Consider the following 25227-nt stretch of genomic DNA (forward strand, 5'->3'; position numbering starts at 1 on the left):
ACCCAGGAGCTCCCGCATCGGCGCATTCAGCCTCTAACCTCATCCACCGCTGTCAATGCCGACGTAATACTTCGGCATCACCGCAACAATGAAATCCCACATAGCAGCGTCGTTGCTGGCCTGCTGGGCAGCTCATGTGCAGGCGTTTTCGGATTCGTCTCCCTTTATCCTGTTTTCAACCGCGAAGTACGTCCATCCATCCGTTGGATCAGGTTTCTCCCCATCCGAAGTCCCCCTTCACGGTTATACAGAGTGCTCACCAAGCATTTCTCGCAGATTACCACCTCCTTCGTCAATCACTCAACTGCAAACCTCGTCTCAAGTTCTCACTGGCGCCAAGTCCCTCCTCGCATCATGTCCTACACGGCGGTACATTCTTGTCTCGCAACCAAACATGCACGCTGCCGACATCCGCGACGATGGCGACAACGGCTGCAACATGCCGAATCTTTGTCGTGCAGTGCAGTCAGCAGGTGCCCAAGAGAATGTCTGGGCCGTTGCTGAGGTGGTTGGCCAGGTTTCCGGGCAACCGCTAGCTGAGTATATCACACAGGCGTGTCAGGAGCGCCGGGGGCAGGCGCCGACGGTGGAGAGAGTTGAGCTGAGGCACTTGCCTCCCGTTGCTTCTGGGGAAAGAAGTGAAGAGGCGAGGAGGGATATCCTTGGGGATAATGGTACGTTTCTCCCAAGCAATGGAGCGTCAGCGACGGACTGCTGACGCGTCGGAAACAGACCATGAGCTGGGCAAGCTGCTCGAGACCCTTGACAGCGATTACACTGTCATGCTTTTGTCGGATCCGAACGAGATCAAGGCATATCAGCCCGATTTCGCTGAGCCCGTGCATATGGACATGAAGCGCTGGTCCGAAGATCGGGGGGTTGCTGCACCAAAGAAAGGCAACTCGACTTCGAACTTGCCGCTATTTGAGAAGTATCAATTCTTCACGCCTGGTAAGTTTTTGTTGTTGGCGTTCTCGCGGTGGCCTACTAACTCGGAGATAGGCATCTTCATGTCGTTCATCGTTCTAGCGATCCTTCTGTCTATCCTGGGCGTAGGCCTCAAGGCCATTTCCAGCCTGGAGGTATCCTACGGTGCGTTTGACAAGGAGATGGGACCGGCTGCCCAAAAGAAGCAGATGTAACAAGATCACGATGTCTGTGCTTTCGCAGAGTGAATGCGGCCTGGCTTGTTTGACGTTGTAATATTTCTCTCGGAACGGAGTTCGGAGGCTTGGGCATAGCTTTGGTATCATCAATCCTATCTAGACTTTGGTTGAACATGAACCATAATGAGCCCCGAGGGGATATCTGGTTGTGGATGCCATTGCATGGTTCAACATAACCCCTGATTTCCTTCCAGCTACATGCTCGGATGCATGCGGAATGCCATGGCATGTACTTCATTGCTGAAAGCTTCATGTCGTCAGCAGCGTGAGCCGACCCTGTAATGAATGCCTCTCCCGTTGCGGATGGATGATGAACGCCTTTTCCCCCTCCCAACCTCCACAATGTACTTTCCGCTCATACCAGGTGACTTGGCAAGAGGAAATTTGCAATCCCTTCCCGAATAGCATACTCGTGTCCGCAATGCCCGCACACTAACTTGCCCTCGTTGATTTGCGTCTCCATGAGCAACGTGTGCAGGTCCTTCAGCATTTTTTCGTCAGCCCGAAGCTCCTCAACCGTGGGCGGCTGCTCAGGCAGTTCAGGGAAGCCCAACTACACATAAGGTTAGTAAAGATGGTTTTCGTTAAGGCTCCATGATGAGTTACGATGGATATGAGCGGCAGAAGCCAAGTTGACCCCGACCCGGCATGATGAAACGGAAATGATGAGGACAGGGCATGTTCCTCCAAAACAACGACTCCGAGCTGAAAAAGAAACATCAATTTTACTTGCCTCTGTCGATGTTGTCCGCAGCGCATTCCAATCGATGCGGGGCAGCAAGTTGACTAACAACTGAGGATTGAGCTCGACATCATCACTGACAAGCTCTGCATCCTTAGGGTGCAGCGGAAATGAGTCGGAAGAAGCCTTGCACGTCTTGACCGCGCAGGTCAGAAAATTTAATGTCAGAACCTTCATTTTTGGGCACTATTGCTGTATGTAGAACAGATGGCTCGCAACTTTCAGTCTTGAAGGTGACGGAAAAAAAAGTTACGGATGCCTAAAACGGGGCCACTTAATGCGTCTAACGAAGGTCTGATGAAATCCCATCTTCAACCACTTTTTTGGAACCACGACGGCATCTAATCAAATCCCCGAGACAGATCTGTATCCTGTAACTCAGGCCAGAGACTTCCTATGGCCAACATCGTCCCTCGTCTGCTCACTCCTCGAAAACCGAAACCACATCGCAATCACCGCCACCACGATGCCGTAAAGCAGCAGCTTGGCTGAGAGGGACCAGTCTTCGGCTCCTGGGCAAGCACGAAGGGCGGAAAGTCAACGATCAGCACATTGTCCCTTAGACAAATTCAGGATCCAGCGATAGGGGACTGCATCTTGCTATCGTCGGCAGACCCATCTACAGTGCCTCCTTTTCCTCATCCCGCGGTTCTCAAAGGGGATTGTCAGAAATGGCACGCATTGTAGAAGGAGCTAGAGTTCCACATGGATACCTTCAGGTGGGACCTCGAGCTCGCCGCTCTTGGCGATCTTGACAGTCTTGACGGGCTTGTCACCGGGTTGGGTCTCGACGTTCTCGATCTTCTCAACGACATCGTAGCCTTCAAGGACCTCGCCGAAGACGACGTGACGGCCGTCGAGCCAACTGCCACCATCCACATTAGCAAAGCGTCCATGTAGAACCGCTTCCCGGACGACACTCGGCGACTTACGAGGTGACGACAGTGGTGATGAAGAACTGGGAGCCGTTGGTGTCCTTGCCCGCATTGGCCATGGAGAGAAGGCCCTTCTTGGAGTGCTTGAGCTTGAAGTTCTCATCAGGGAACTTCTCGCCGTAGACTGCGACCATGGATGTCAGCGCCTCGGATCCATCCGCCAATCGCGCAAGGCCTAGGGAATACGCACTGGACTTGCCACCAGTTCCGTCGCCCTTGGTGAAGTCGCCGCCCTGGATCATGAACTGCTTAATGACCCGGTGGAAGGTCGAGCCCTCGTAGCCGAAGCCCTTCTCGCCAGTGGCAAGAGCACGGAAGTTCTCGGCTGTCTTGGGGACAGTCTTGCCGTAGAGGCCCATCACAATGCGTCCGAGGGGCTCATCGCCGTGCTCGATGTCGAAGTAGACCTTGTGGGTGATCTTGGGGCCCTTGACGGCGGCAGCCGGCTGAGCATACAGCAAGCTGACGCCCACCACCAGCGTGGCGGCGAGGAAGAGCCGCTTGAGATTGAACATTTTGGCAGTGTATTTGTCCGTGAGGTGGGATTCAAGGTTGATGGCGTGTGATGAATCGAAGTCAATTGCAATAGATAAGCGGAGAAAGTAGCGGAAAATAAGGCCAGAGTTGACTGTTGTTGAAGCTACGTTTCAACTTAGCAGGAGCTCCAACCCCAAACGTCGTTGGCGGGACGGATGACAGGGGTTTCTGGCGCAGAACGGCGCACGGTGTTGCATGTTGCCAGTTGCAGGCTGCGGAGTACCTAAGGCGCAGTCGCATCTTCTTCCGCTACGAAATACCCCGGCCGTGACTCTATTGAACACGGACGAATCCCAGCTCCATCAGCGTGCAGGTAGAAACGATATCCACCACGAACGCAATATCCATGGATGAGTTCTTGAACTCCTAGCTGAAGTACTATCTTCCTTAGTACTGCTAATACGTATCAAATAGCAGCGTGTTTACTCATCCTGCGGAATAGCGAAATCGAGCGTAGAATGCAGATTGGCAGCGTCGGAATCAAACGAACCTGGGACGGCCACTCCGCGCAAAAAGAGTTGAGACAACAGAACATTAATATTAACAGCTGGTGCTAGTTTGCTCAGATACAGACCTTCACGCCATGCCAGTTGCCAGCTCGCAGCTTGTAGAAATGAAGAATACAGTTGATGCTTGGTTCATCCTGCTGGGGTCGGAGACCTCGCGCCAGCTGGCATCGACATTGTCGTGTTCGTGCTTAATGACAGTGTGATATATAGATGCATGAGATTCTGTATGACGAAAAGAGACCCAGAGTTGCAGTCGCGCTGAAAGGGGCACTGGACGTGCTGCCACTGGCCCGCTGCTTGTGGCAGTCAATGGTTGGTCGGGCAGCCAGTAGCCCTCCTTTGGATGGCCTAAGGTACCCATCCCCATCAGTTCGACGAGTTCATACGGAAGACCAGCAGAAGTCTTCGACCGCATGGTGCCCTACATTACGGATTGCCAGCCACGTACCTCGGGGTATGTGCGTAGTCTAGCAGCCAAGAGCGTTTCACGCTGCCCAGGAATCTTGAAAGGTCTTTCAGCATGTGAGAAACCAATGAGCCGACGAATCGACCTACCCTCAAGCAAGTAAGGGCAAATTCCATCGTGTCTTGACTAACCGACGTAGCGATGGTGTCGATAGTGGCGGGAGATCCGGCAAATGCCTGGTCGATATGCCAGCACATTAGCAACCTTACAAAGATACAGTTATGCTCTCCAGCTTGGGTTAAAGAAACGGACAAGCAGGTTTATTGAAGAGAGTGAACTGCACCTGGTCCTAACTCGGGAAGGAAAATAGATGAACCACTCGAGGAGCTTCCTTCTGGCTGGTTTATGTACCTGCCTCCCCACGTGCTGTAAATATACGCTCGTATTCGTGGATCTGCCCATGAATCCCATCGTGGGTGAAGCTATTTCGGGGAGGGGATAGTGCCTAAATGGTGAAGTTACGGAGGAGCGGAAACAAGCAAGATAAGGTACGCAGCCGAGGGCGAGCAGCCAGTCGCCTCCATACGCCACTCAATCAAAGTGAAGAAGTGCGGAGTGTCCCTATCCAACCAAGACCAGGGGCATGAAAGGGCGGCTCTCTAGATGACCCAAAGCGCACCATGGATGGTGTCACGTTATGCAAAGCGGCAGCACCAAGTATGAGGCGCTGATGTCTAGATAGAAGCTCAGACTGCTCAGCCAGCTCATGTTCTATACTCTTGGATTAGATAGTAGTATCATTGCCAAGTCAACAAACAGCCCTTTCAAATCGCCAAACGCCACCCCCAGATAATCCCAAAACACAAGAATTCCGATTTTCCAACCCAAGTCTTAAGAACGAACCCAATTCGGGAGCATTGTGTCCGAGCCCAAGGACAGACTAGACAGGCGGATGGGCCGCAACCCCCCGTGGGTTAGCGGATCTCCCAGTCGACCGCCGGCAGGACGAGCGGCAGGAGGAGCGGCGGGTGTGGGGACCGGTGCGGGAAGCGGAGGAGGAACGGGACCTGGCACGGGAGGGAACGGGCTTGGGTCCTCGTAGGCGGGCGAGGGAATCCCAATTGCCGGACTCGAGGGCTGAGTCGAGCTCCCCTCCTGGGAAGCATCGGACGGTGTCGGCAGCGGACTCAGAGTAAACTGAGCCTTCCGGCACAGTTCGCGGAACCGCCTCTTCTCCTCGGAGTCCATGCGGTAGCGCTCGACCCCGGGCCAAGGCATGGGGCCCCGGACGGGAGTGCGTCGGTGGATGGGCCTGCCGGTTGGTGTTGGGGCCGGGGCTGGCGCCTGGTTTGACTGTCCAGGCGCACTGGGACCATTGCCGTCGGGTCCGGATGTGGCGGGGGCAGCCGGCGTTGTTTGTTGATACTAGTTTGCGTTAACCTCTTTATCATTTGTCGTTTTGGTGAAAACGTTTGGAGAACATACTACTTTGCACACACCTGGGCCCGCATAGACGCCCAGCGGGTGGCTGCGGCGGGGGGCCGGGACACCTGTCGGGCTTGCGGCCGCGGCGCCAATGGTGGCGGCAACGGTGGCGGCAATGGCGTCCGCGGTGGTGGCACCCGTGAAGGGCAGCGACGACCGCGTCGAGGTTTGGTTGGCCGTGCCTGAAGCACTGACGCCAGTGACGAGGACGGAGGGGGCAGAGCGTGTCCGTTTAATCATCTTTTTCAATTCTTGCTTGATTTCTGATTAAGGATGAGCAAGCTGACAGCCCCTCTGAGCGGACGGGGCCGAGAGTCACTGCTCTTATACCACCTGCCCTGTCTTCCTCGCCACCCTGGGCCCGGGCCCGGGCTCAAGCGCTGCGGCTGACTGGAAGCTCCAAGGTACACGGGTGCTGTGCATGCTGACAGTCTTACCTACATTTCAGCTTTTCGCACTATGCGGCCTCCTGCTGAACAGCCTCATCCCTAAAAGGAACAGGCTACCTTGGTAACATCCAATAGAGACCGAAAACTTTCAACGCACACCCGACGCACCGAAGACTCCGTATAAGCGCGCGGGCCCCATGATGTAGAGCATGACTATGGCACTACGAAGGCCATTCAGGTCAACTGAAGATAATGGGGCAGTAGGCTAGTAAGAATATTCTAGGAGGAATATCCCTTCTAACACACTTCCAAGTCCCTGTCACTCCCTATGACAGTACGGACAAGTTCAATGGAGGGTGTCGCTGCTTGTCACCTTTCGCAGCAAGGGTGATGGAATCCGTGCATTTCAATAACGATGACTCTTCGGGAGTAAAAGCCTATCCAATCTATTGTCTACTAGTAGTTGGGCAAGGTACCTTAGCTCCCCATACACAGCAATTCGTAGCTTGATGTTTTTCCCTAAATGTCACCTATAAAGTGTGACGTAGAATAAGATATTTTGAGCGTAAATACCTACCTAAGCTAAATACCAATCCTTTTAGGGTACTCTCCTCATCGTAGTCTGTTACTGGCAATATACCTACCTTATCTGTGATTGTCATGGCATGCTGCGTCCCATCCCAGGACCTTCTCTTCCTATAAACTGCTGCGTCGTTATCAGTACTCCTTGGGCGCCCTGATGCCCATGAACCCGTGATTGCTTGCTCTCGAATTGATTGTATTTTGACTTTGCATAGTTCTAATGGACTGCAACAATGATGACTGCCACTTGGCGACCTGCCAGGCTGTCTTCCTATCACGTGTCAGGCCAACAGGCACAGCCGTAAGGACGGGAGTTCCATGAGACCTTCACTTCCAGATTGTATGTTGCTTGCTATCTGGCATTAATGCACATGGGCACGCAGTAGTTGAGGGGATCTCAGTACTAGGGCTTTATACAAGTTTTAACGTATACTATATAACATACGTTCGCTGTATATAACAGTCTTGTTCGCAACATCCCGCCCTCGGACTTAGGCTTAGGGCTACTGCTTGCATCATGGCGCTTCTGGTGAATGTCACGATCGTGAAGTCATTAGCCCAGGCAGCACCTCTTGCAGTTGTTCTGAGGTAAACAGTATACCTCAGACATCTCGGTACCCACTAGCCACGGTCATTTTATCACACCGTACTGGTTACCTGCCTACCTCTGCCAGGTACCCGACCTTATCCGGCGTTAGTAACGTTATTGTACCTGTAGAACGGAGTTCCAGTCGAGTTACTAGTACTGTAATATACGGAGTATACTAGTAGCGGCAATTTCAAGTACTACTCGTACCGTGTAATTGTACTCGTGTACGGTATTGTACAGTACAAGCACATCCGTAGAGTACACTAGAACGCGTATGACCGGAATAGTGGACCTCTAACGAGTGCCCCATAGGTACTCCGTTTGTATTGTACGGATTACATCCATCACCGTGACACAGTTGCCGCACTTATTGCCAGGTACATCGCAAGTGACTCGGATAGCTGGTCTGAGCACTCCAGACTACAACCGAGTCAATCGCACACCTTTGCGACACAGCATCTGGCCGACATGTCCTGAAACTGACTGTCTAATGCCACAACTTAGCTTATAGCGTGACCCACGACGGTGCGGGATGATGTCTTCGACGAACGAGGAGGACCCGTTCCTCCAGGTGCAGCAGTGCGTCCCGCTCCGCTCCCTCCTTTCCGCGCGAGAAGTAACTGACAACGACGTTACCCACAGAGATGTTTTGAACCAACTGCAATCGGCCCGCTCCCTCTTCACCTCCTACCTGCGCATCCGCTCCCTCGCGACCTCAGCTACCTCGCCCGAGCTCGCCTCGGCCCGCGCGGACCTCGAATCCTCCCTCAACTCCCTCGCCGAAGACCTCGCCGACCTGGTCGAGTCCGTCCGAGTCGTCGAGTCGAACCCGTCCCACTATGGCCTCTCCGCCGCCGAAGTCACCCGGCGCAAGCGCCTCGTGCAGGAAGTCGGTGGCGAGGTAGACGACATGCGCGAGGAGCTCTCCAAAGTCGCCTCCTCCACTTCCGCAGGCGGCGCCGCCGGTCGAAATCAGAAAGGGAAAGGGAGCAGTGGTACCGACCTCCCAGAGCCATCCTGGTTTGCGATTCCCGACGGCGAAGGCGGGGACGCCGACAACGACTACGCTGCCGAGTTTGAGCGCGAGCAGCAGGTCGTGATGATGCGCGAGCAGGACGAGCATTTGGACGGAGTCTTCCAGACGGTGGGTAACCTGCGGCGCCAGGCGGACGACATGGGGCGGGAGCTGGAGGAGCAGGTCGAGATGCTCGAGGTGGTGGATCAGCTGGCAGATCGGGTGGGCGGGAGGCTGCAGACGGGGATGGAGAAGCTCAAGTACGTGATGAGGAGGACTGAGGATCGGTGGAGCAGCTGCTGCATAGGGGTCCTAATCGTTGTGTTGATTATATTGCTGATACTGTTGTTGGTTCTCTGAAACAAGCGTACCGTAGGGTCTGGGCTGGGGCGGTTTGGGTTCTTTGGGATGTGTTTTGGCATGGAAGACATTATACCTGAGTGTGTAGAGATGGGGGTTCCTAGAACTAGGCGTTTTGGGTTTGCCTTGGTCAGCTATTCTGACATGCTGGGTATCTAACACAATGATACTCTCCGCTTCCGTTTGCCAAAAGTCCTTACACCTTCTCTAATAAAGACGACCACTCCTCCTTGTTTTTGCCCCATTAGTAAATTGACATGGCATTCCTTCTCTATCCCGAGCCCATGGTGAGGGAGCCCTCTCACGTGCCATTCCCGTACCCTGATCAGACCACCTTATCCAAGAGTAAGACCCATCTCCCGCTTCAACACCTGGGCCAGCACCTCCAGAGAATTCACCGCCGCCGACTTCTGTGGAGCCCTGGCGGGAAATTCGACCAAAGCGATTTCCAGAGCCGCGATAGCGGCCGACCCGTAGAACTCGATGAACTTCTGCTCGTAGTTCTCTACCATCGCCTTCAGGACAACACATTGGGTGTTGGAGATTTCAGCAGACGGCGTGTTGACAATTCGCGCCATGGCCGTCCAATAATTCCGGGCAGGATAAGGGTTCTCCTTTTTGGACGCCATAAACTTTCGTAGAGAAATTGATGCGAAGCCGGCCCCGAGACCTGTCATGCGGTCCATGTGCTGCTGCTCCGTCACCCATTGCCCGTTGTCTTTCCACCAGCCTAACCTCTGCCTCCCCTGCTCCGTTCTCTCACTCCCTCTGTAGCCAAAGAGGACCGGACAAACTATCCTGAACTTAGCGAGCAGGATATCGATCATCGATGCGCCCCGCCAGAGAAAATCTGGGTCGGAAAGGACGGCGGCAACGCAGACACCAACAGGATCCGCCGTTTCTGGCCGTGCGCTGGCCTCGTTGATGAACTGGGAAATGGCGGCTTTCGCAAAAATGTTGATTAAATAGAGAAAGATTGATGGAAGTATCGGCTCGTTGTGCCTAGCCCCTGCAACCGGATTCCTCGGCTGCAAGACGAAGTTGCTGGGATCTACCAGCTGCGACTGAACTTGGTTCGATAGCGCCTCGCGCAGCAGCGCCAATATCCGTTGTTGCTGTTTCAATCACGTCAGCGATGTTTTCCGCCAAGAAAGACCCTGATTCCGTACCTGTGTCTTGTTTACGCCCGCGACTCCCGAGGACACGGTGAGTTGACCGATGGATTTCCGGATTTCCCGCCGCATGTCACCCATTCTTGCTTTGAGAGCCGCATTTGTTTTGGCTTGTTCGGCCACGGACTTCCGCAGCGCCTTGAGATTCTTGTGGATCTCGGTATACCTGTCCGGAGGCGGTTGTGCAGGCGGCGGGGCCGGCGGCGGAGCGGGCGACCGAGCTGCCGCGGACGTGGAAGCAACGCCATTCGGCTGCGGTGTGTGATTGAGAAGACTGCCGACCCCTAGAACCGAGCTTGCCGGCCTCGCAGGCTGCGACGATTTGTTGGGAACAGACGTTGGTGCCTGAGCTGGTGGCCCTGCGACCGGAAGTCTCGACGTGACGCCGGCAGGAGGCTCTGGAGGTCGTGGCGATGGCGATGGCGTCCCGTTCGTCTGCGCGGGCGCATTGTTCTCGACTGGTGCGGCAGCAGGTGCCCTCCCATTTATTGTAGGTGGCGCAGCAGGGGCGGGGCTCGGTAAAGGGGACGGAATCGGAATCTTCTGCGCCTTGAGCGCATTCAATCTCGTGCGTTCCGCAGCGAGTTGTTGCTCGAGTCTGATTCTCTCTTCCTCTTTCCTTTTCTCCTCGAGGAGTCGCTGCCGTTCCTCCCGTTGGAGCTGCTCCCAGTATACCCGTTCAGCATCCTCTCTGATACGGGCATGTTCCCTTTTAGCAGCTTCAAGAAGCTGTCTGTGTCGCTCCTCGGAGTTCCTGTCATCGGCGATGATTTCGTCAATGATGGAGCGCGGGCGCTGCGGACTCGCCCAATGGTTGCTCTGCCGTCGGAGAGGAGATGAGCCTGCCATAATTGATATCGTGGGACGTAATGTCGCGTATCGCGCCTATAGGATCATGTTTCCCAGTGAGTTGTGAGGCTGCGGTGCAGGTGCGGAACCAGCCATTGTTTGTTGATGAGCTAACGATAGAATGCCTGACGGTCCGATTTTTACGAGATGCACACCTGGGCCCAATGTTTGCCTGCCTACCTACTGTGTAAGGTACCTTACGTATTCGTACCTACTATGCTAGGCGGTACAAACTTGTAGGTATTGTACTACTACTGTACTTGTACCTCATCTACTACCCGGTGATTAGTATAGGTAATGATTACGGAGTAACGGGGCCCTTATGAATTACCGTACCATCTCGATCCATTGTCACACTGGAAAGACAAGTACCGTATCCACTTACTATCGAACCAAGAATTGGCGAACCTCCTAGTAGGTATGACTTACGTATTCAAAGGTAAGGTAAGTCCTCAGCGACCGATATGTTCCAACCTGGGAACCACCTAGGGAGGCACCTGGTAGGTTAAGTAGAGAACAAGTGGCCATCCTGGATAAGGTCAAGGTACAATACCAAGTAGTACCTGGTAGGTATCATGCACTGCTCTTGTTCCTTATATTGCGCATCTTCATTTTCTCCCCTCAGCCCTTACGCCGCAGTAGACTTTTGCGGATGCTGCTATGCCAGGATGCTAGATTGCATATCCATCGCGCCTCACGAGCCCCCAGAACATGAGACCTGCCACTGAAAGTCTGAAACTGTTACTGCATGCGCCATCTGACCCCAGCAGCTAGGCTGAAAACAATGCACAGGCTTGTCTCGAGCTTGTATCAGCTACGGCTAGATAATGATAAACATAAGTAGCACTGCATTTCCACCCAAAAAAAAAACGCTGAATTGACAACGATGAAGCTCGCCGCCGAGCAATGATACCATATGATACCATGTCGTCAACAAACGTCGGGTGTCTTGCAGCCCAAAGGTTGCAGTTATTGAGAGCTGAAGTGGAGGTCTCTTATTAAGGTACTAGTACTAGTACCTTATGATTACACGGTTACGCCCCAGTACGAGCTTCAAACCTCAACACCAAGGCTCTCGTGCGCAGCTGCAAGCACGGGCCAAGCCCCTCGCCCCCTCTGTGCCCCACTTTCCACCTATTCCCTTTCAGTGCTAGGAGGGTTCCGCTGAAGCACGGAGCACACCCAAGGAGCAACCTTCCCGCCGCTTTGCCTCGATCCCATCGTCATCACCTTCCACCCTCCTTCCTCAGCCACCTACCTACCGTATTTTCCCCCTAAAGGCATCTGCCAATTTTGCCATCCGCGCATCAAGCTCGTCTAGCCTGTCCATCTCTCTTGATCAGCCCTCCCTCCTTGCCTTTCTTCAATCTCTCATTAACCTTTTTGGGCTCGACATCGTGCAGCAAAATCGTCCGTGGGCAACGCCTCCGCAAAATCATCCAAAAGACAGCAGCCAGATCCCAGTCCCGTAAACCAGATACGCAACTCCTGTCTTTCCCGCTTGCAAACGCATCCGAATACAGTTTGTTCCGCACTTGACGTGCATTTATCGATTTGCTCCGCTAGCCTTCCCTGCATCACCAAATGCCGCCATGGAGCAGCAGCCACAACAGAACCAACAGCAACCTCAAGCCGGTGGCGTTCCTGGGCCTACTGGCCGCCGGCTGCACATCGCACATCGCAGAAGCCCGTCGGAACTGACCCCATTGATGAGTATGTTTGTTGCAAACCCCGGTAGTAAGTTGGTGTTGCTCTCTTGCCACCTCGCTACATTGCAACCCCCGGCCCCCCCCCCCCCCTCCTCCCCCTTTTTTTTTCTCCCACTCCGTAGCCATAGTGTGGTCCCCCTACAGGGCACCAAGCTCGAATGCTTGTCGCTCTTCTCAATCCATCCTGAATCGTGTACCATGGAGGCTAACATGACTCTCTCTTCTCGCAGTGGAGCAGCTGGCCATCCAGCAGCAGATCGAGATGCTGCAGCAACACCAGCAGCAGCTCCAAGCGACCTATCATCAGATGGGCATGCTGCCGAATCAGGCCCTCGGTCCCGGCGGCTTCAACCCCCTCCAAGCCGCCATGACAAATATGTCGCCGCAAGCTGGCTTCCAGTTCCCAACCCAGCTTCAGCAGCAGAACGTGCCCCTTGCCGCGCCAACACAACCATTGTCACATCGCCGAAATCAGTCAGCCATACCCAACATGGGCATGGGCCCGCCTCCAGCACCGTCTTCTGGCGCATCTGGAGCCGCCTTTGGCAGCTTCGATAATATGCAAGGACAGGGCAGGGAGAATACTGGCGGCCGTGGTGGCCGAGGCGGCGGCGGTACCGGAGGCGGCCATCAGAGACGCCACTCTCTGGCCCTTGCCGACGCCAAGAAGGCTGCCGAGATCGCACAGCAGAAGCGCACCACGTCGGGCTTCCAATTTCCCGCTCCCGGCGCCTCGGGCTCGGTCGAAAGATCGGAGGACGAGGCCAAGAGCGCAACCCCCTCCCAGGCCCCAGCGGAAAGTCAGCCAGCGCAGGCCCCGTCCTTCCGCGGCGGCCGCGGCGGCCATGGACGAAGCCAAAGCATGGCTGTCGGCCCGAACGGTCGCGGCGGCTTTGGTGGCGATTTCCCCCGCCGCGGTGGTGGAGGTCATGCCCGCACCTCTTCTCGGAACTTCGACAGCAACTGGCGCACTCAAAACCAGGGCCAGGGCCAGGGCCAAGATCAGACAGGAGGTGCCGGCCAGAATCAGGGATTCCAGCCGGGCCACCGCAGTCGTACCTCCATCAGCCACCAATCCGTCGCAAATATTGGCGCGTTCCAGTATCCCGGTCAGCCCCAGCTTATGCAGCTTCCTGGTCAGATGATGATCCCCGGTCTGTACACGGGGCAGCAGTTGAACCCCATGCAGCTCAATCAGTTGCAGGCCCTCCAGGTTGCGTCCATGAACGGGCAGCACATGGCCGGGCTTCAAGCTAGCCAGCATGCTCCTCCCATGGTTGCTCAGCAGCCCCAACAGCAGCAGCAGCAGCAGCGCAAGACTCTCTTCACTCCTTACCTGCCGCAAGCCACGCTTCCAGCCCTGCTGGGTGATGGGCAGCTTGTTTCTGGCATTCTCCGCGTGAACAAGAAGAACAGAAGCGACGCGTATGTCTCGACCCAAGATGGCCTCCTTGACGCCGACATTTTCATCTGCGGCAGTAAGGACCGCAACCGTGCTCTTGAGGGAGATTTGGTCGCGGTCGAGCTTCTGGATGTTGACGAGGTCTGGGCTCAAAAGCGCGAGAAGGAAGAGAAGAAGAAGAGGAAGGACATCACCGATACCCGTTCTGGGTCGACTGCCAGCACCAGTCAAGTTGGCGGTAATGGTGACGACAACGGCAATGGCGAAGGCGGTATCCGCCGACGTGGCAGTCTAAGACAGCGGCCTACACAGAAGAAGAATGATGATGTCGAAGTCGAGGGCCAAAGCCTGCTGCTTGTCGAGGAGGAGGAGATCAGCGACGAGCAGAAGCCTCTTTATGCTGGCCACATCGTCGCAGTCATCGAGCGTGTTGCGGGTCAGATGTTCTCCGGCACGCTGGGTCTACTGCGTCCCAGCAGCCAGGCGACCAAGGAGAAGCAAGAAGCCGAGCGTGCTGCACGGGATGGGAGCATGTCGCGGCATCAAGAGTCCCGCGCGCAAGAGAAACCCAAGATCGTGTGGTTCAAGCCGACTGACAAGCGAGTTCCGCTGATTGCGATTCCCACAGAGCAGGCTCCTCGCGACTTTGTCGAGAAGCACCAGGAATATGCTGACCAGATCTTCGTGGCCTGCATCAAGCGTTGGCCCATTACCTCGCTGCACCCGTTTGGCACGCTGGTTGAGAAACTGGGGAAGATGGGCGACCTGAAAGTTGAGACCGATGCCTTGCTCCGAGACAACAACTTCTCGTCTGACGAGTTCGCCGATGCCGTGTTGCGCAGTGTGGGTCTTCAAGACTGGTCGATTGCCAAAGAAGACGAGGCCGCCATGGCGGCTCGCCGGGACTTCCGCAACGAGAAGATTTTCACACTTGACTTGGACGGCTCGGCCGAGCTTGGAAATGGCGTCCACGTCAAGTCCCTGCCTGATGGCAAGATCGAGATCGGCATCCACGTGCCGGATGTGACGCACTTTGTCAAGCCAAATTCGCTGATTGACCGCGAGGCGAGGAAGCGTGGCACTGCCGTTCACCTCGTCCACAGGTTCTGCGCGATGCTTCCGCCAAAGCTCTCGACCGAAGTCTGCTCGCTTACTCCGAATGAGGATCGGCTAACCGTCAGTGTCGTTTTCCATGTCAACCCGCATACCGGCGCTGTTGCCGAAGGCGATACATGGATTGGGAAGGCTATCGTGAAGAGCGGCGGCAAGCTCTCACTGTCGCAGATGGACGAAGCCCTTTCGGCTGCCTCTGAGTTTGCGCACGATGTTGTGGAGGCCAAGGACGTTCAGCTTCTCAACGTAAGTAGCGATCCAATAGAAGCTTTCTACCTAACGGCAGTTACTAATGTTTACTCGCAGGTCCTGACTCAGAAATTCCGTGAAGGGCGTCTGGATGCTGGCGGTGAGCCCATTGCTCCCCTCCGGCTCCTCCAGCAGCTAGATGACGAGAACATCCCTGTCAAGCACAACATCTTCGACACCACACCGGCGACGGAATTGGTCGAGGAACTCATGCACAAGGCTAACGCCTATGTTGCTCAACGCTTGGCCCGCGCTCTCCCCGAGAAAGCACTTCTGCGAAGGCACGCCCCGCCTAACCCTCGACGGCTTCAGACCATCGTCGAGCGCATGACGGCCCTTGGCTACGAGATTGATCCCACCAGCAGTGGCTCGCTCCAGAATAGCCTGTTTAGGGTCGAAGATGCCGAAATTAGAAGGGGTATGGAGACGTTGCTCATCAAGTCTATGCAGCGCGCCAAGTACTACATTGCTGGCAAGACAGCCAAGCACCTCTGGGCTCACTACTCTCTCAACTTACCGCTGTACACCCACTTCACCTGCCCGACCAGACGCTACGCGGATGTCCTAGTGCACCGGCAACTAGAGTCCGTGCTTTCCGAGGGCAAGATTGAGTACAACGAAGATCTCGAGAATCTGGTCAAGGTCGTCGAAGCATGCAACACAAAGAAGGACTCGGCACAGAATGCTCAGGAACAGAGTGTCCATATCGAAGCCTGCCGCGCCATGGACAAGAAGCGTCAAGAGGTGAACGGCGATCTGATCAGCGAGGGCATTGTCCTTTGTGTGTACGAGTCGGCTTTCGACGTGCTCATTCCCGAATGGGGCTTCGAGAAGCGGGTGCATTGCGACCAACTGCCCCTCAAGAAAGCCGAGTTCAGAAAGGAGAAGCGGATTCTGGAGCTCTACTGGGAGAAGGGTGTGCCCAGCTCGGCGTACGTGCCGGAGGACGAGCGGCCCAAGGCTGCTGTGTCGCAGCGGTTCTCTAATGCCCTGGCTGCTGCTCGCCAGGCCGAGGAGGCGGAGAGAGCCAAGAAGGAACGGGAGGAAGCAGCCAGAAAGCAGACCGAAACGGGCACAATTTCGAAGGATGAGGAGGATGCCCTTTTCGATGACGACGACGAAAACGTGTCCGATAACGCATCCGACATCACCGAAGCAATGGCGGGGGCGTCGCTGGTGGAGCGACCGACGCAGAGCGTTCCCGGGTCGCCCACACGGCCCTCGGCGGATGCAGCGGGCACTCTTCACCGGACGCGGTCAGATTCCAAGGTGCCGACTGCCGATGTACCGGAGACACGCTTGACCAACAAGGAGAAGTACTTGAAGCTCTTCAAGCTGAGGGAAGAGGGTGGTGAATACATCCAGGATGTGACGGAGATGACGCGCGTGCCGGTTATCCTGAAGACGGACCTCACCAAGAGCCCACCGTAAGTGCATACAAAGGCATCCGTGAGAATGGACTTTGCTAACCAAGACCGTAGGTGCTTGACCATCCGGTCTCTCAACCCATACGCGCTCTAGATCGCCCATGGTCCCTGCCTGGTAACCTCAGCCGTGGCTCAACGGCGGAGATGAACTAGGCAAAAGGAGTCTCGCACAGCTGCAGCACCTTCAGATACCCAGGCCCCCAAGATATCGTTGGAAGAAGCGACCGATTTGATATGTAATAACCGTGCCTCAGTGTGTATAGCACACAGCTCCGAGATGATTCACGCGGTGGTTTGGTCGTATGGATCAGGTTGAGGGAGGTCGGTCAAGGCGAGAGGAGTGGGAGATTGATAAGGGGGGAGCTCTGCGTTTAAAGCTCGACCAAAGCTGCTATGGGTTGTTTTAGTTGTTTTATTGGCTGATAGTCGGAAGGTCCATTCACATAGTATTTGCGGAAGACTTGTCCGCGATGGCGATACTGCTGCGAATGGTTCAAAAGGGGAGACGGAAACAGAAGAATGATGGAGGTGCGAGGAGGGGAAGCGGCGGCGGACGTAAACGTAACTATCTAATAGTGAAGTGCATCGTTTTGTGTTGCCGGTTTGCATGCGACTGCTTGTGAATTACAATACGGGTTGCGTCCCGTCCCCTCCTTTCAACTTTGGTCCCGACATGCCATTACATTGCATTACGCGGTGACAAGTTCCGCACGTGGTAACCATCCACATGGCTAAGTTCCTTCTCAACAATGCCGTGGATTGAAACGGGATAAGGTAACTTGAAGCGAGTGAGACACAAAGGGTCCGGCATAGTTGAGTAGTACATGCCGAGAGATGCTTATCATTTGGATCTGATGTCGAATACTACCAGTATCTATCTTATGAGCACAATCTGATGTATACAGGCAGAGTTCGGATCGCTAGTCCAGCATTGGCTCAGTGTCCCTCCACCTAGTGTTCCGGCTTGCGTCCTGTCTTTCTACTCCCCTTTTATAACGTCTGGTCTAGATGGTTGAAACTAGGGTCCTTTGGTTCGAACCGCCCGATAAAGGTGGATTTGCCTGCAGCGATGATGTTTTGGGAAAAGCACGTCACACACCGGCAGCACCGGCGGGAATCACTCCGGGAGAACGCCGCGAGTCGTGTTCTCCGACTCGTGTCCCGCGCCGGACGAAACCGCGACTCAGAAGGCAACGCTGATCGTGGGCCAGGTCTCTGCGCAAAGATCGCTTCTGGTGGCGAGAACCCCGTCTACTAACGCATTCTTCTCGAAGGCTGTAGGAATTAAAGATGCCATGCATGTCACTACTCTTGGTCTGAGTCAGATAGTATGGGTTGTACTGTGCAGGAGCTGTTCGAAACTGGAGGCATGCGTCCACCCAACACAGGCAAAGACTGCGCGCACGAGTGCCTGTACGAGGCATCGTCCGGAGGAAGATTGGTGTTGTCGCAGATTGCCACCAGAACCTTTCCGAGTCATCGGCGATGGTGCGGTCCGTCATATTGAAACAAGCCTGAGACGAGCCCTGTGAGCGCCACTGTCGCAAATCTCTCGTCGCGGTAACCGTTCAGCCTTGGCTTTCTGTGCAGCGGCCAATCGGCGGCTGCCTGGGCGACCCGCAGCAGACCCGCATGTTTTTTGACTTTTAGCTTTCTCCACCATTCGCGCGAGCAACCGGATTCCGAGCAAGGGTTGCTTTCGCCTGCGTCTTAACCTTAAAACATCCGCTCACGTCTGATTGGCCATGTTCAGCCTCCAGCGCAACGTTCCGCAACCACGGAAGGGTCGCAGCAAGGCCTCCTATCACGGATTCACGGCAGCTGCAGCAAGGAAAGCGGGTGTCTAAGTGCACTAGAGGAAGAAACGAAACATCACAACGTGACTACCTTCAGTCCTTGCCATCTGAACCTTTCCCTTGGCTAACCTTGGCCAACCTTGGCTATTCGCGACCTCGATGAGGAGAGCAGTCGCCCTTGCAACGGATGTTCTGGATGCGTCCTGAGCACCCGCACAACGAAGATGAAAGATGACCCCGGCATGCCTTTGCCCCGGCAGCGTTGCTCTGACATAGGTAGCTTATTCTTGTTCCTTGCTCCCCCTCCCCCGTCTGGGCCTCGGGGCCTCGGGATGGGGGTGGGGGGTGGGCACTCGACGCGATGCGGGTCCCGGAACGGGCAGCAGCCGCTTCGTTCATCAGGGACGCAGACATGGCCAACTTGGCAGGCCGTCTTTATTCAAGCCGTTTCCCACTTACACATGCCAAGGTCCCTTTTCCTCTCCCCTCCCCTCCATCCCACGCCCCTGTCCAGTTCGCTCTTCTCGCCCAAAGCGCTGGTCTGCTTTTTTTCTCTCCTTCAAGCAGCTCAGTCTGTCCGTCTCTCTTTCAGTGCTGTTTGCTTTCGGCAGACACCTATTCTATCTTAGTATATTTGTAATACAATATCTCCTCAGGCAGGCCTTTCGATTCTCCAGCCAGGCTGGTCTTGCTCTTGTACGCTCAGGGGAAAGGAACGGAAGAAACGGCAGGGATAACCGAGACCTTAATCGACCGAATTCCGGCAACAAAGATGCCTTCCATCAGGACAACACTTGGGGCAGTCGTGGCGGGGCTAGCGGCCGTCTCGTCGGCGGTACCAGGGATCCCAAAGTTGAACAAGGCACAGGTGCAGATGTATGAGCACGCAAAACGCCAGAACGAGGCTGCCGCGGCCGCGGGCCTGACCGATGTCGACATCTTGCAATTGTACGATGACAGCTTCTCCCTCTCTGCAATTACGCAATGCTAGTACTAACCGAGCCCCCTTCCAGCGCTCTCACGCTCGAGTGGCTTGAAGCGACCTTCTACCAGCAAGGCTTCGCCAAGTTCCCGGCGACCGACTTCCAAGCACTCGGCCTCACGCAGCAAGAGATCGATGACCTGCTCAAGATCGGCAAGACGGAAGAGGAGCATGTCATCCTGCTGCAGAGCGCCATCGCACAGGCCGGCGTGCAGCCAGTGCAGCCGTGCACCTACAACTTCGCCTTCACCGATGCCGCGGGCATGGTTGCCACCGCCGCCGTGCTCGAGAACGTCGGCGTCTCGGCCTACCTGGGCGCCGCGTCGCTCGTCTCCGACGGCTCGATCCTCACGACAGCAGGCTCGATCCTGACCGTCGAAGCCCGCCATCAGACCTTCATCCGCGCCGCCAGCAAAGCCCTGGCCGTGCCCCAAGCCTTCGACACGCCCCTGACGCCCAAGCAAGTCTTCTCGCTCGCGGCCCCGTTTATCCAGAGCTGCCCGGACGGGAGCAACCTCATCCTGACCGCCTTCCCCACCCTGGCCATGGCCGCCGGACAGAGCACCACCGCGGTAGCCGCCGGCACTACCATCCAGCTGCAGAGCGATGCCGCCGCCACCGCGACCAACTGCGCCTTCACCACGGGCGGCATCCCCGGCGGCACCGTCTTCACGCCCTTCGACCCGGCCACGGGCTGCGTCGTGCCGCAAGGGTTGGCCGGCATCACCTATGTCAACCTGGCGAGCGCCGGCCCGCTGACTGGCAAACTTACCGACGACATCATCGTGGCTGGGCCCATGGTGATGCAGGTCTCGTAAGCCACGAGGCTGGCTGGCTGAAAAAGAGAAGGGGCCTGGCTCGTTTTCGCCTGTGTATATGTGCGTCGTTGTTGGTCTGGTCTTGGAGCGCTGAGCTTCACAATTATTCTCCTGCACTTCTAATGAGTTTCGGGTGGGGGCCAGAAACAACCCCTAGCTTCTCTTGTCGGGTTGAAACGAGGTGCCGCCTTGTTTCTCGGGTGGGATGCAGGGCCAATCAATGGCTCATGTGTTTGTTACCAGACCAGGCCAGACACACAAAACAGACTTGTTCCCTTTACATAATGGTTTTCTTTGTTCACTTCGTTTCATGGGCGATATTGTACCGCTAAGGGTGCATCAGCTTGTATATCTCAGTCCCCGTCACCTCGCTCGACGAGGGTGCAAAGGGTTTATTTATTATGGGCATTGATCCGTTTATCGTTCTTGTCCCTCCTGACTCTTATTTTCTCCTGAACCACGTTACTTGATTGTAGTTGCTAGTCTATGGGAGATACCCACCATGCGTTTTCAACGAGAAATAGGGCGGTGTCTACAAAGCATGTGCCCGTTGGCATCCCAGGGGTCTTGGAAGTGGTATACTGGTGTAGGGAGGTCGATGATCAAACATGTTGCTCATGAGTGTAGTGAAGGAGCGCAAAGTCATCGCTAGGCTTGAATATACTCTGGCAGAGGCAGGTTCGATCGTCCGTAGTGCATAAGCGAAAGGTCTGTCGCCGTGAGTTACGTGGCGGTCATAACAGTCATCTCAATGGTCATGGGCTGGCTAAGATAAGTTGAAGCCCTGGTTAGCAAGTTTCCCAACCCATACAGCATACGGAGCAGCACTGTGATCCTGCCATGGTCGAGTTTGTATGCATGTATGGAATGGTATGTGGATGTGCATATCATACATACCCTATTACGCAGAGTTGTAGTGTATGTCCCCAGCAGCCCCAAGAAGGCAAAGAGACCCTCCCGGTGTCCTTGCCGCTCTCATCACTCTCAACCTTCGATGTCGAAAGAACTACCTTAGGCTAGCGTATCATACATGCCGCCATTGGGATTTAGAGATCCCTGTCAGCTTGTGGAACCTGAGGGACCTGGAAGGCCCGAGAAGCTCGGGACGGGTTCACGCCATCAAGATATGAGTGGGTTCTATCAAATCAATAAGGTTATCTCGGACCAGGACCCTGCATTTCCGCGCCACCACTAGCACGTGTCGGTGGACGACAAGCACGGCGCGGTAGGGCGGATGCGAGTTTGGCGCGTCGGCGTGTTTCGATCTATATCAAGATTCGAAGTACTTTAAAAGACATGAGGTTTCCCATGTTGTGCCCGATGTCCACATAACTGGCCACTCCTCAGTTGCTCGAGGGGGACCGAAGAGCCGGGGACGTTTCACGTCTCCCAAGATTGGCGAAGCCGCAAGCTTGGCTATCGAACCTTCTGACTTGCTCTACTGGGCCCAACTCCCTCATTGTAAAACTCGAGTGGATGGCGGCGTTGTGTCTGTTGTCTGGGAACTCAGAGGTGTCTCGAGAGCGACTTCCACCGCCAAGGATGAATACGTTGCCGAAAAGATTGGGTATACGAGCAAAGCTTGACGGGCCGACTTCGAGTTCCCTATCAACGGTGATTGCCAAATCATTATTAGTTGCCATTACGGTTCGATTGAAGTAGAGCCGCCGAGACGGAAGATCTGACGTTGAGGCTTGGCTCTGCCCCTTGAGTGGGGACCTCGCTGAGCGGGACACGCCTTCACTTACCCAATTCGGGATGAACCGGAGGGAGGTTTCTGCGGTCAGCCCAGCGAAGTCGGAGGCGGGCGAAAACAGCCCGGGTGAGCTGTCAGAGATTTGACATGGACGTTGGTGGCCGCCGCGGGCCTGCCAATTGTCCTAGTGGTTGGACTCCTGTCGACCCCACCCCAAGAACGATTCCCCAAGCGTCGGCCTTCAGTTCCATTAATCCCGAAGGCGCCCAATCGATTTGCTTGGATGTGTCTACAATTGGGATTGTCAAGCGTAACCCCCACATGGGATTGTGCAGGAGCGCACGCGAGCAAGCCTTGAGCATGTGAAGATGCTTTTCCTCAGCTGAAACGTATGCGCCAATCAGTGCAGGCGATATCACTATCGATAAGAACGGCGGCCAGATCAACGAATCTCGATTCAGCAAGCGTTCTGATGGTTGTTGCCAGGAAATCGCTCCTACAGCCGATGTCGTCACCGTGACCTTGGGAGATGGTTCTCAGAACGATCACGGCTAGTTAGACAGATCGGCAATCAATGAGGCCCGGTGTATAGTGGTGCCGTGCAGGCGCGGGATGTTAGTGTGCCCTTCGCCCAGAGGAGAGCGAAAACCGGCGGGTTGAGCAGCATGCCCTCGCCAAGACATTGCCAGTTAACCCGCAGGGAGGCCCTGGGTGGGTTCGACGTAGACTTCACTGCCATCCTGGTGGCAACGTCCAGCATCCGCCTCCGAACTGTCCTCCGGAGGAGATGCAACATGTCTTGTGCTACCTCCCCAAGGCCGCTGGTCGGCGTCTCCAACCCCCACCCGTCTCATCTCGTGCTATGCGTATATATTCTGGGTTTCCTTCTTGCTTCGCTTTCTCTTCCCGGCTTTACCTACTCTATCCTTTTGCGCTCTCGTGGTCGAGCCCGGTCTGATATCGATACCCTTGAATCTCCTCCCATACAGAAGAAGATTTGATTCGATAAAACGTACAACAGTCAACCGACCGCCCACCACCATGTCCCACCTTCCTTCAGAGCCCGAGTTCGAGCAGGCGTACAAGGGTAAGAGACATGCCGCTTGAGCAACATGATTTTGCAGCTCGAACTGACACTGGCCTCGCAGAGCTCGCTCTCACTCTTGAGAACAGCTCGCTGTTCGATAAGTACCCTGGATACCGGGACGCCCTGAGGGTAGTCTCGATCCCCGAGAGAGTCATCCAGTTCCGCGTCGTCTGGGAAGACGATGCCGGCAGACTCCAGGTCAACCGGGGCTACCGCGTGCAATTCAACTCCGCTCTCGGCCCGTACAAGGGTGGCCTGAGATTGCACCCCTCGGTCAATCTCTCCATGTAAGTCATCAACCATGGGTTGGAGATCAAACGGGAATTCTCTCGCGCTGACAAAAAGCGCAGCCTTAAGTTCCTCGGGTTCGAGCAAATCTTCAAGAATGCTCTCACAGGACGTGAGTACCTTCCATGGTCCATCTCCCAAAAAAACGGAAACTGGCAGCACTTGCTGACAGCGAGGTATCAGTGATGATGGGTGGCGGCAAGGGCGGTGCCGACTTCGACCCCAAGGGCAAGAGCGATGCCGAGATCCGGCGGTTTTGCGTCGCCTTTATGCGCGAACTCGCGAGGCACATCGGTGCCGACACGGACGTCCCTGCCGGCGATATCGGCGTCGGCGGGCGCGAGATTGGGTACATGTTCGGTGCCTACCGCCGCGAGCGCAACAAGTTCGAGGGCGTCCTGACCGGGAAGGGTCTCGACTGGGGTGGCAGTCTCATCCGCCCGGAGGCCACCGGCTACGGTCTTGTCTACTATGTCGGCCACATGCTCGAGGTCGCAGGTGCGGGCAGCTGGGAGGGCAAGCGCGTGGCCATTTCGGGGTCGGGCAACGTCGCGCAATACGCGGCCCTGAAGTGCATCGAGCTCGGCGCCACTGTTGTCTCGCTCTCCGACTCCAGGGGCTCGCTTGTTGCGGCTGACGGCGGACACGTCACCGTTGAGGATATCGAGGCCATCATGGAGCTAAAGGTGAAGCGCCAGGCTCTCGCCGACTACACCCCGAAGGGCAGCCTCAAGTACATTGAGGGTGTCCGGCCTTGGCTGCACGTAGGCCAGGTTGATGTCGCCCTGCCTTGTGCGACGCAGAACGAAGTCAGCCAGGAGGAAGCGCAGGCTCTGGTTGCCGGCGGTGCCAGGTTCATCGCCGAAGGGTCCAACATGGGCTGCACGCTCGAGGCCATCGAGGTGTTCGAGAAGGAGCGGAGAGAGAAGAAGGGCAACGCCATCTGGTACGCTCCCGGCAAGGCTGCCAACTGCGGTGGAGTCGCTGTTTCGGGTCTCGAGATGGCGCAGAACAGCCAGCGTCACCCCTGGACCAGGGATGAAGTCGACCAGAAGCTCAAGGACATCATGAAGAACGCCTTCTACCTGGGGCTCAACACTGCCAAGGAGTACGTCGAGACCGCCGAGGGCGAGCTTCCCAGCTTGGTTGCAGGCAGCAACATTGCCGGCTTCGTTAAGGTTGCTCAGGCCATGCACGACCAGGGCGAGTGGTGGTGAAGATAGGGCGGCTTGTAACTTGGGGTCCGGGGCGGCAGGCTGTGCGGGTTGCCTGGTTGATGTTCGTCTCCTTCCCTATTTTTCGTTGGCGTTCTCGGTGTCCCATTAGGACGGAGTTGGGGGTGGGACGAGGTTCTATAACATGATTCCCTGGGTTAAATTGTCGGCGAGTTCTCTATATCTAGACCTTTTAGCTATGATGCCTGATTCTGCTATTAACCCTGTTTTCCCCATTGGTCCACCAGTGATAATCTCCGGGAGAGGGGCACGGCCGGCAGGCTACCTACTTACCAAGGGGCCTCGTGGGGGCGGGCTCTCTTAACCTTTAGACGACCTCAAAATGGAGGCTGACACTTGCTGTGTAACTATGTACAGACGGGAATGGACCGGTAATCAGCTCCTTGAAAGCCTACAGAGAAAGGGGCACAGCGCAAGCCCTTTTTTCAACCCGGGCAGCATAGATAGCAAAACGAATGCAAGGGGAACCACCTCAAGGAAAGGAAAGGGTAAGATAGGTACATTAACCGAATTGCGCGTGTTGCGCCAAAGCTCGCACATGGCCATCTCTCCGGGTCGTGCCTTCCATTCCCTGGTCATAGGGTATCGACAAGCTCACCTGCAGCGGCCGGAAGGCGCCTGCCCGGGGCGTGGGAACCTGGAATTTCCCGTAAGCCAGTAACGATCATTTCAGCCGGTTTCCTCGTGAC

The 25227-nt window shown here is 55.6% G+C and overlaps 9 protein-coding genes across 9 annotated transcripts; 5 read left to right on the forward strand and 4 right to left on the reverse strand.

The window, feature by feature from the left end:
• Nucleotides 1-88: 88 nt before the first annotated feature.
• On the forward strand, nucleotides 89-1142 carry B0T15DRAFT_391159 (BIG/ATPase V1 complex, subunit S1; the record flags this gene model as incomplete). The annotated part of the gene is made up of 4 exons (XM_062864570.1): nucleotides 89-186; nucleotides 277-674; nucleotides 733-951; nucleotides 1003-1142. 4 exons carry the CDS (start codon nucleotides 89-91, stop codon nucleotides 1140-1142), a joined length of 855 nt encoding a protein of 284 aa, XP_062724347.1.
• A 245-nt stretch (nucleotides 1143-1387) lies between these two features.
• On the reverse strand, nucleotides 1388-2306 carry B0T15DRAFT_111205 (uncharacterized protein). The gene is made up of 2 exons (XM_062861503.1): nucleotides 1900-2306; nucleotides 1388-1719 (listed from the first exon to the last, which is right to left on the reverse strand). Exons 1-2 carry the CDS (start codon nucleotides 2083-2085, stop codon nucleotides 1522-1524), a joined length of 384 nt encoding a protein of 127 aa, XP_062724348.1. The 5' UTR covers nucleotides 2086-2306; the 3' UTR covers nucleotides 1388-1521.
• Nucleotides 2307-2601: 295 nt separating this feature from the next.
• Nucleotides 2602-3358, reverse strand: B0T15DRAFT_483194 (cyclophilin-like domain-containing protein; the record flags this gene model as incomplete). The annotated part of the gene is made up of 3 exons (XM_062866146.1): nucleotides 2602-2773; nucleotides 2841-2967; nucleotides 3034-3358. 3 exons carry the CDS (start codon nucleotides 3356-3358, stop codon nucleotides 2602-2604), a joined length of 624 nt encoding a protein of 207 aa, XP_062724349.1.
• A 1522-nt stretch (nucleotides 3359-4880) lies between these two features.
• B0T15DRAFT_500367 (uncharacterized protein) lies at nucleotides 4881-6356 on the reverse strand. Its single transcript, XM_062867366.1, has 2 exons — nucleotides 5781-6356; nucleotides 4881-5720 (listed from the first exon to the last, which is right to left on the reverse strand). Exons 1-2 carry the CDS (start codon nucleotides 6018-6020, stop codon nucleotides 5187-5189), a joined length of 774 nt encoding a protein of 257 aa, XP_062724350.1. The 5' UTR covers nucleotides 6021-6356; the 3' UTR covers nucleotides 4881-5186.
• Nucleotides 6357-7678: 1322 nt separating this feature from the next.
• Nucleotides 7679-8883, forward strand: B0T15DRAFT_111241 (t-SNARE). The gene is made up of 2 exons (XM_062861504.1): nucleotides 7679-7919; nucleotides 7983-8883. Exons 1-2 carry the CDS (start codon nucleotides 7873-7875, stop codon nucleotides 8713-8715), a joined length of 780 nt encoding a protein of 259 aa, XP_062724351.1. The 5' UTR covers nucleotides 7679-7872; the 3' UTR covers nucleotides 8716-8883.
• On the reverse strand, nucleotides 8883-10956 carry B0T15DRAFT_111246 (GLE1-like protein-domain-containing protein). The gene is made up of 2 exons (XM_062861505.1): nucleotides 9885-10956; nucleotides 8883-9830 (listed from the first exon to the last, which is right to left on the reverse strand). Exons 1-2 carry the CDS (start codon nucleotides 10734-10736, stop codon nucleotides 9051-9053), a joined length of 1632 nt encoding a protein of 543 aa, XP_062724352.1. The 5' UTR covers nucleotides 10737-10956; the 3' UTR covers nucleotides 8883-9050.
• Nucleotides 10957-12193: 1237 nt separating this feature from the next.
• B0T15DRAFT_111277 (uncharacterized protein) lies at nucleotides 12194-16824 on the forward strand. Its single transcript, XM_062861506.1, has 4 exons — nucleotides 12194-12473; nucleotides 12676-15206; nucleotides 15267-16636; nucleotides 16691-16824. Exons 1-4 carry the CDS (start codon nucleotides 12329-12331, stop codon nucleotides 16728-16730), a joined length of 4086 nt encoding a protein of 1361 aa, XP_062724353.1. The 5' UTR covers nucleotides 12194-12328; the 3' UTR covers nucleotides 16731-16824.
• Nucleotides 16825-19025: 2201 nt separating this feature from the next.
• B0T15DRAFT_111299 (ferritin-like domain-containing protein) lies at nucleotides 19026-20335 on the forward strand. Its single transcript, XM_062861507.1, has 2 exons — nucleotides 19026-19380; nucleotides 19446-20335. Exons 1-2 carry the CDS (start codon nucleotides 19205-19207, stop codon nucleotides 20230-20232), a joined length of 963 nt encoding a protein of 320 aa, XP_062724354.1. The 5' UTR covers nucleotides 19026-19204; the 3' UTR covers nucleotides 20233-20335.
• A 2512-nt stretch (nucleotides 20336-22847) lies between these two features.
• On the forward strand, nucleotides 22848-24974 carry B0T15DRAFT_111380 (NADP-specific glutamate dehydrogenase). Its single transcript, XM_062861509.1, has 5 exons — nucleotides 22848-23015; nucleotides 23077-23302; nucleotides 23366-23415; nucleotides 23487-24581; nucleotides 24896-24974. Exons 1-4 carry the CDS (start codon nucleotides 22970-22972, stop codon nucleotides 24518-24520), a joined length of 1356 nt encoding a protein of 451 aa, XP_062724355.1. The 5' UTR covers nucleotides 22848-22969; the 3' UTR covers nucleotides 24521-24581; nucleotides 24896-24974.
• Nucleotides 24975-25227: the final 253 nt, after the last annotated feature.

This window comes from Chaetomium strumarium, assembly GCF_033439665.1.
Source record: "Chaetomium strumarium strain CBS 333.67 chromosome Unknown B0T15scaffold_2, whole genome shotgun sequence".
Classification (NCBI taxonomy): Eukaryota; Fungi; Ascomycota; class Sordariomycetes; order Sordariales; family Chaetomiaceae; genus Chaetomium; species Chaetomium strumarium.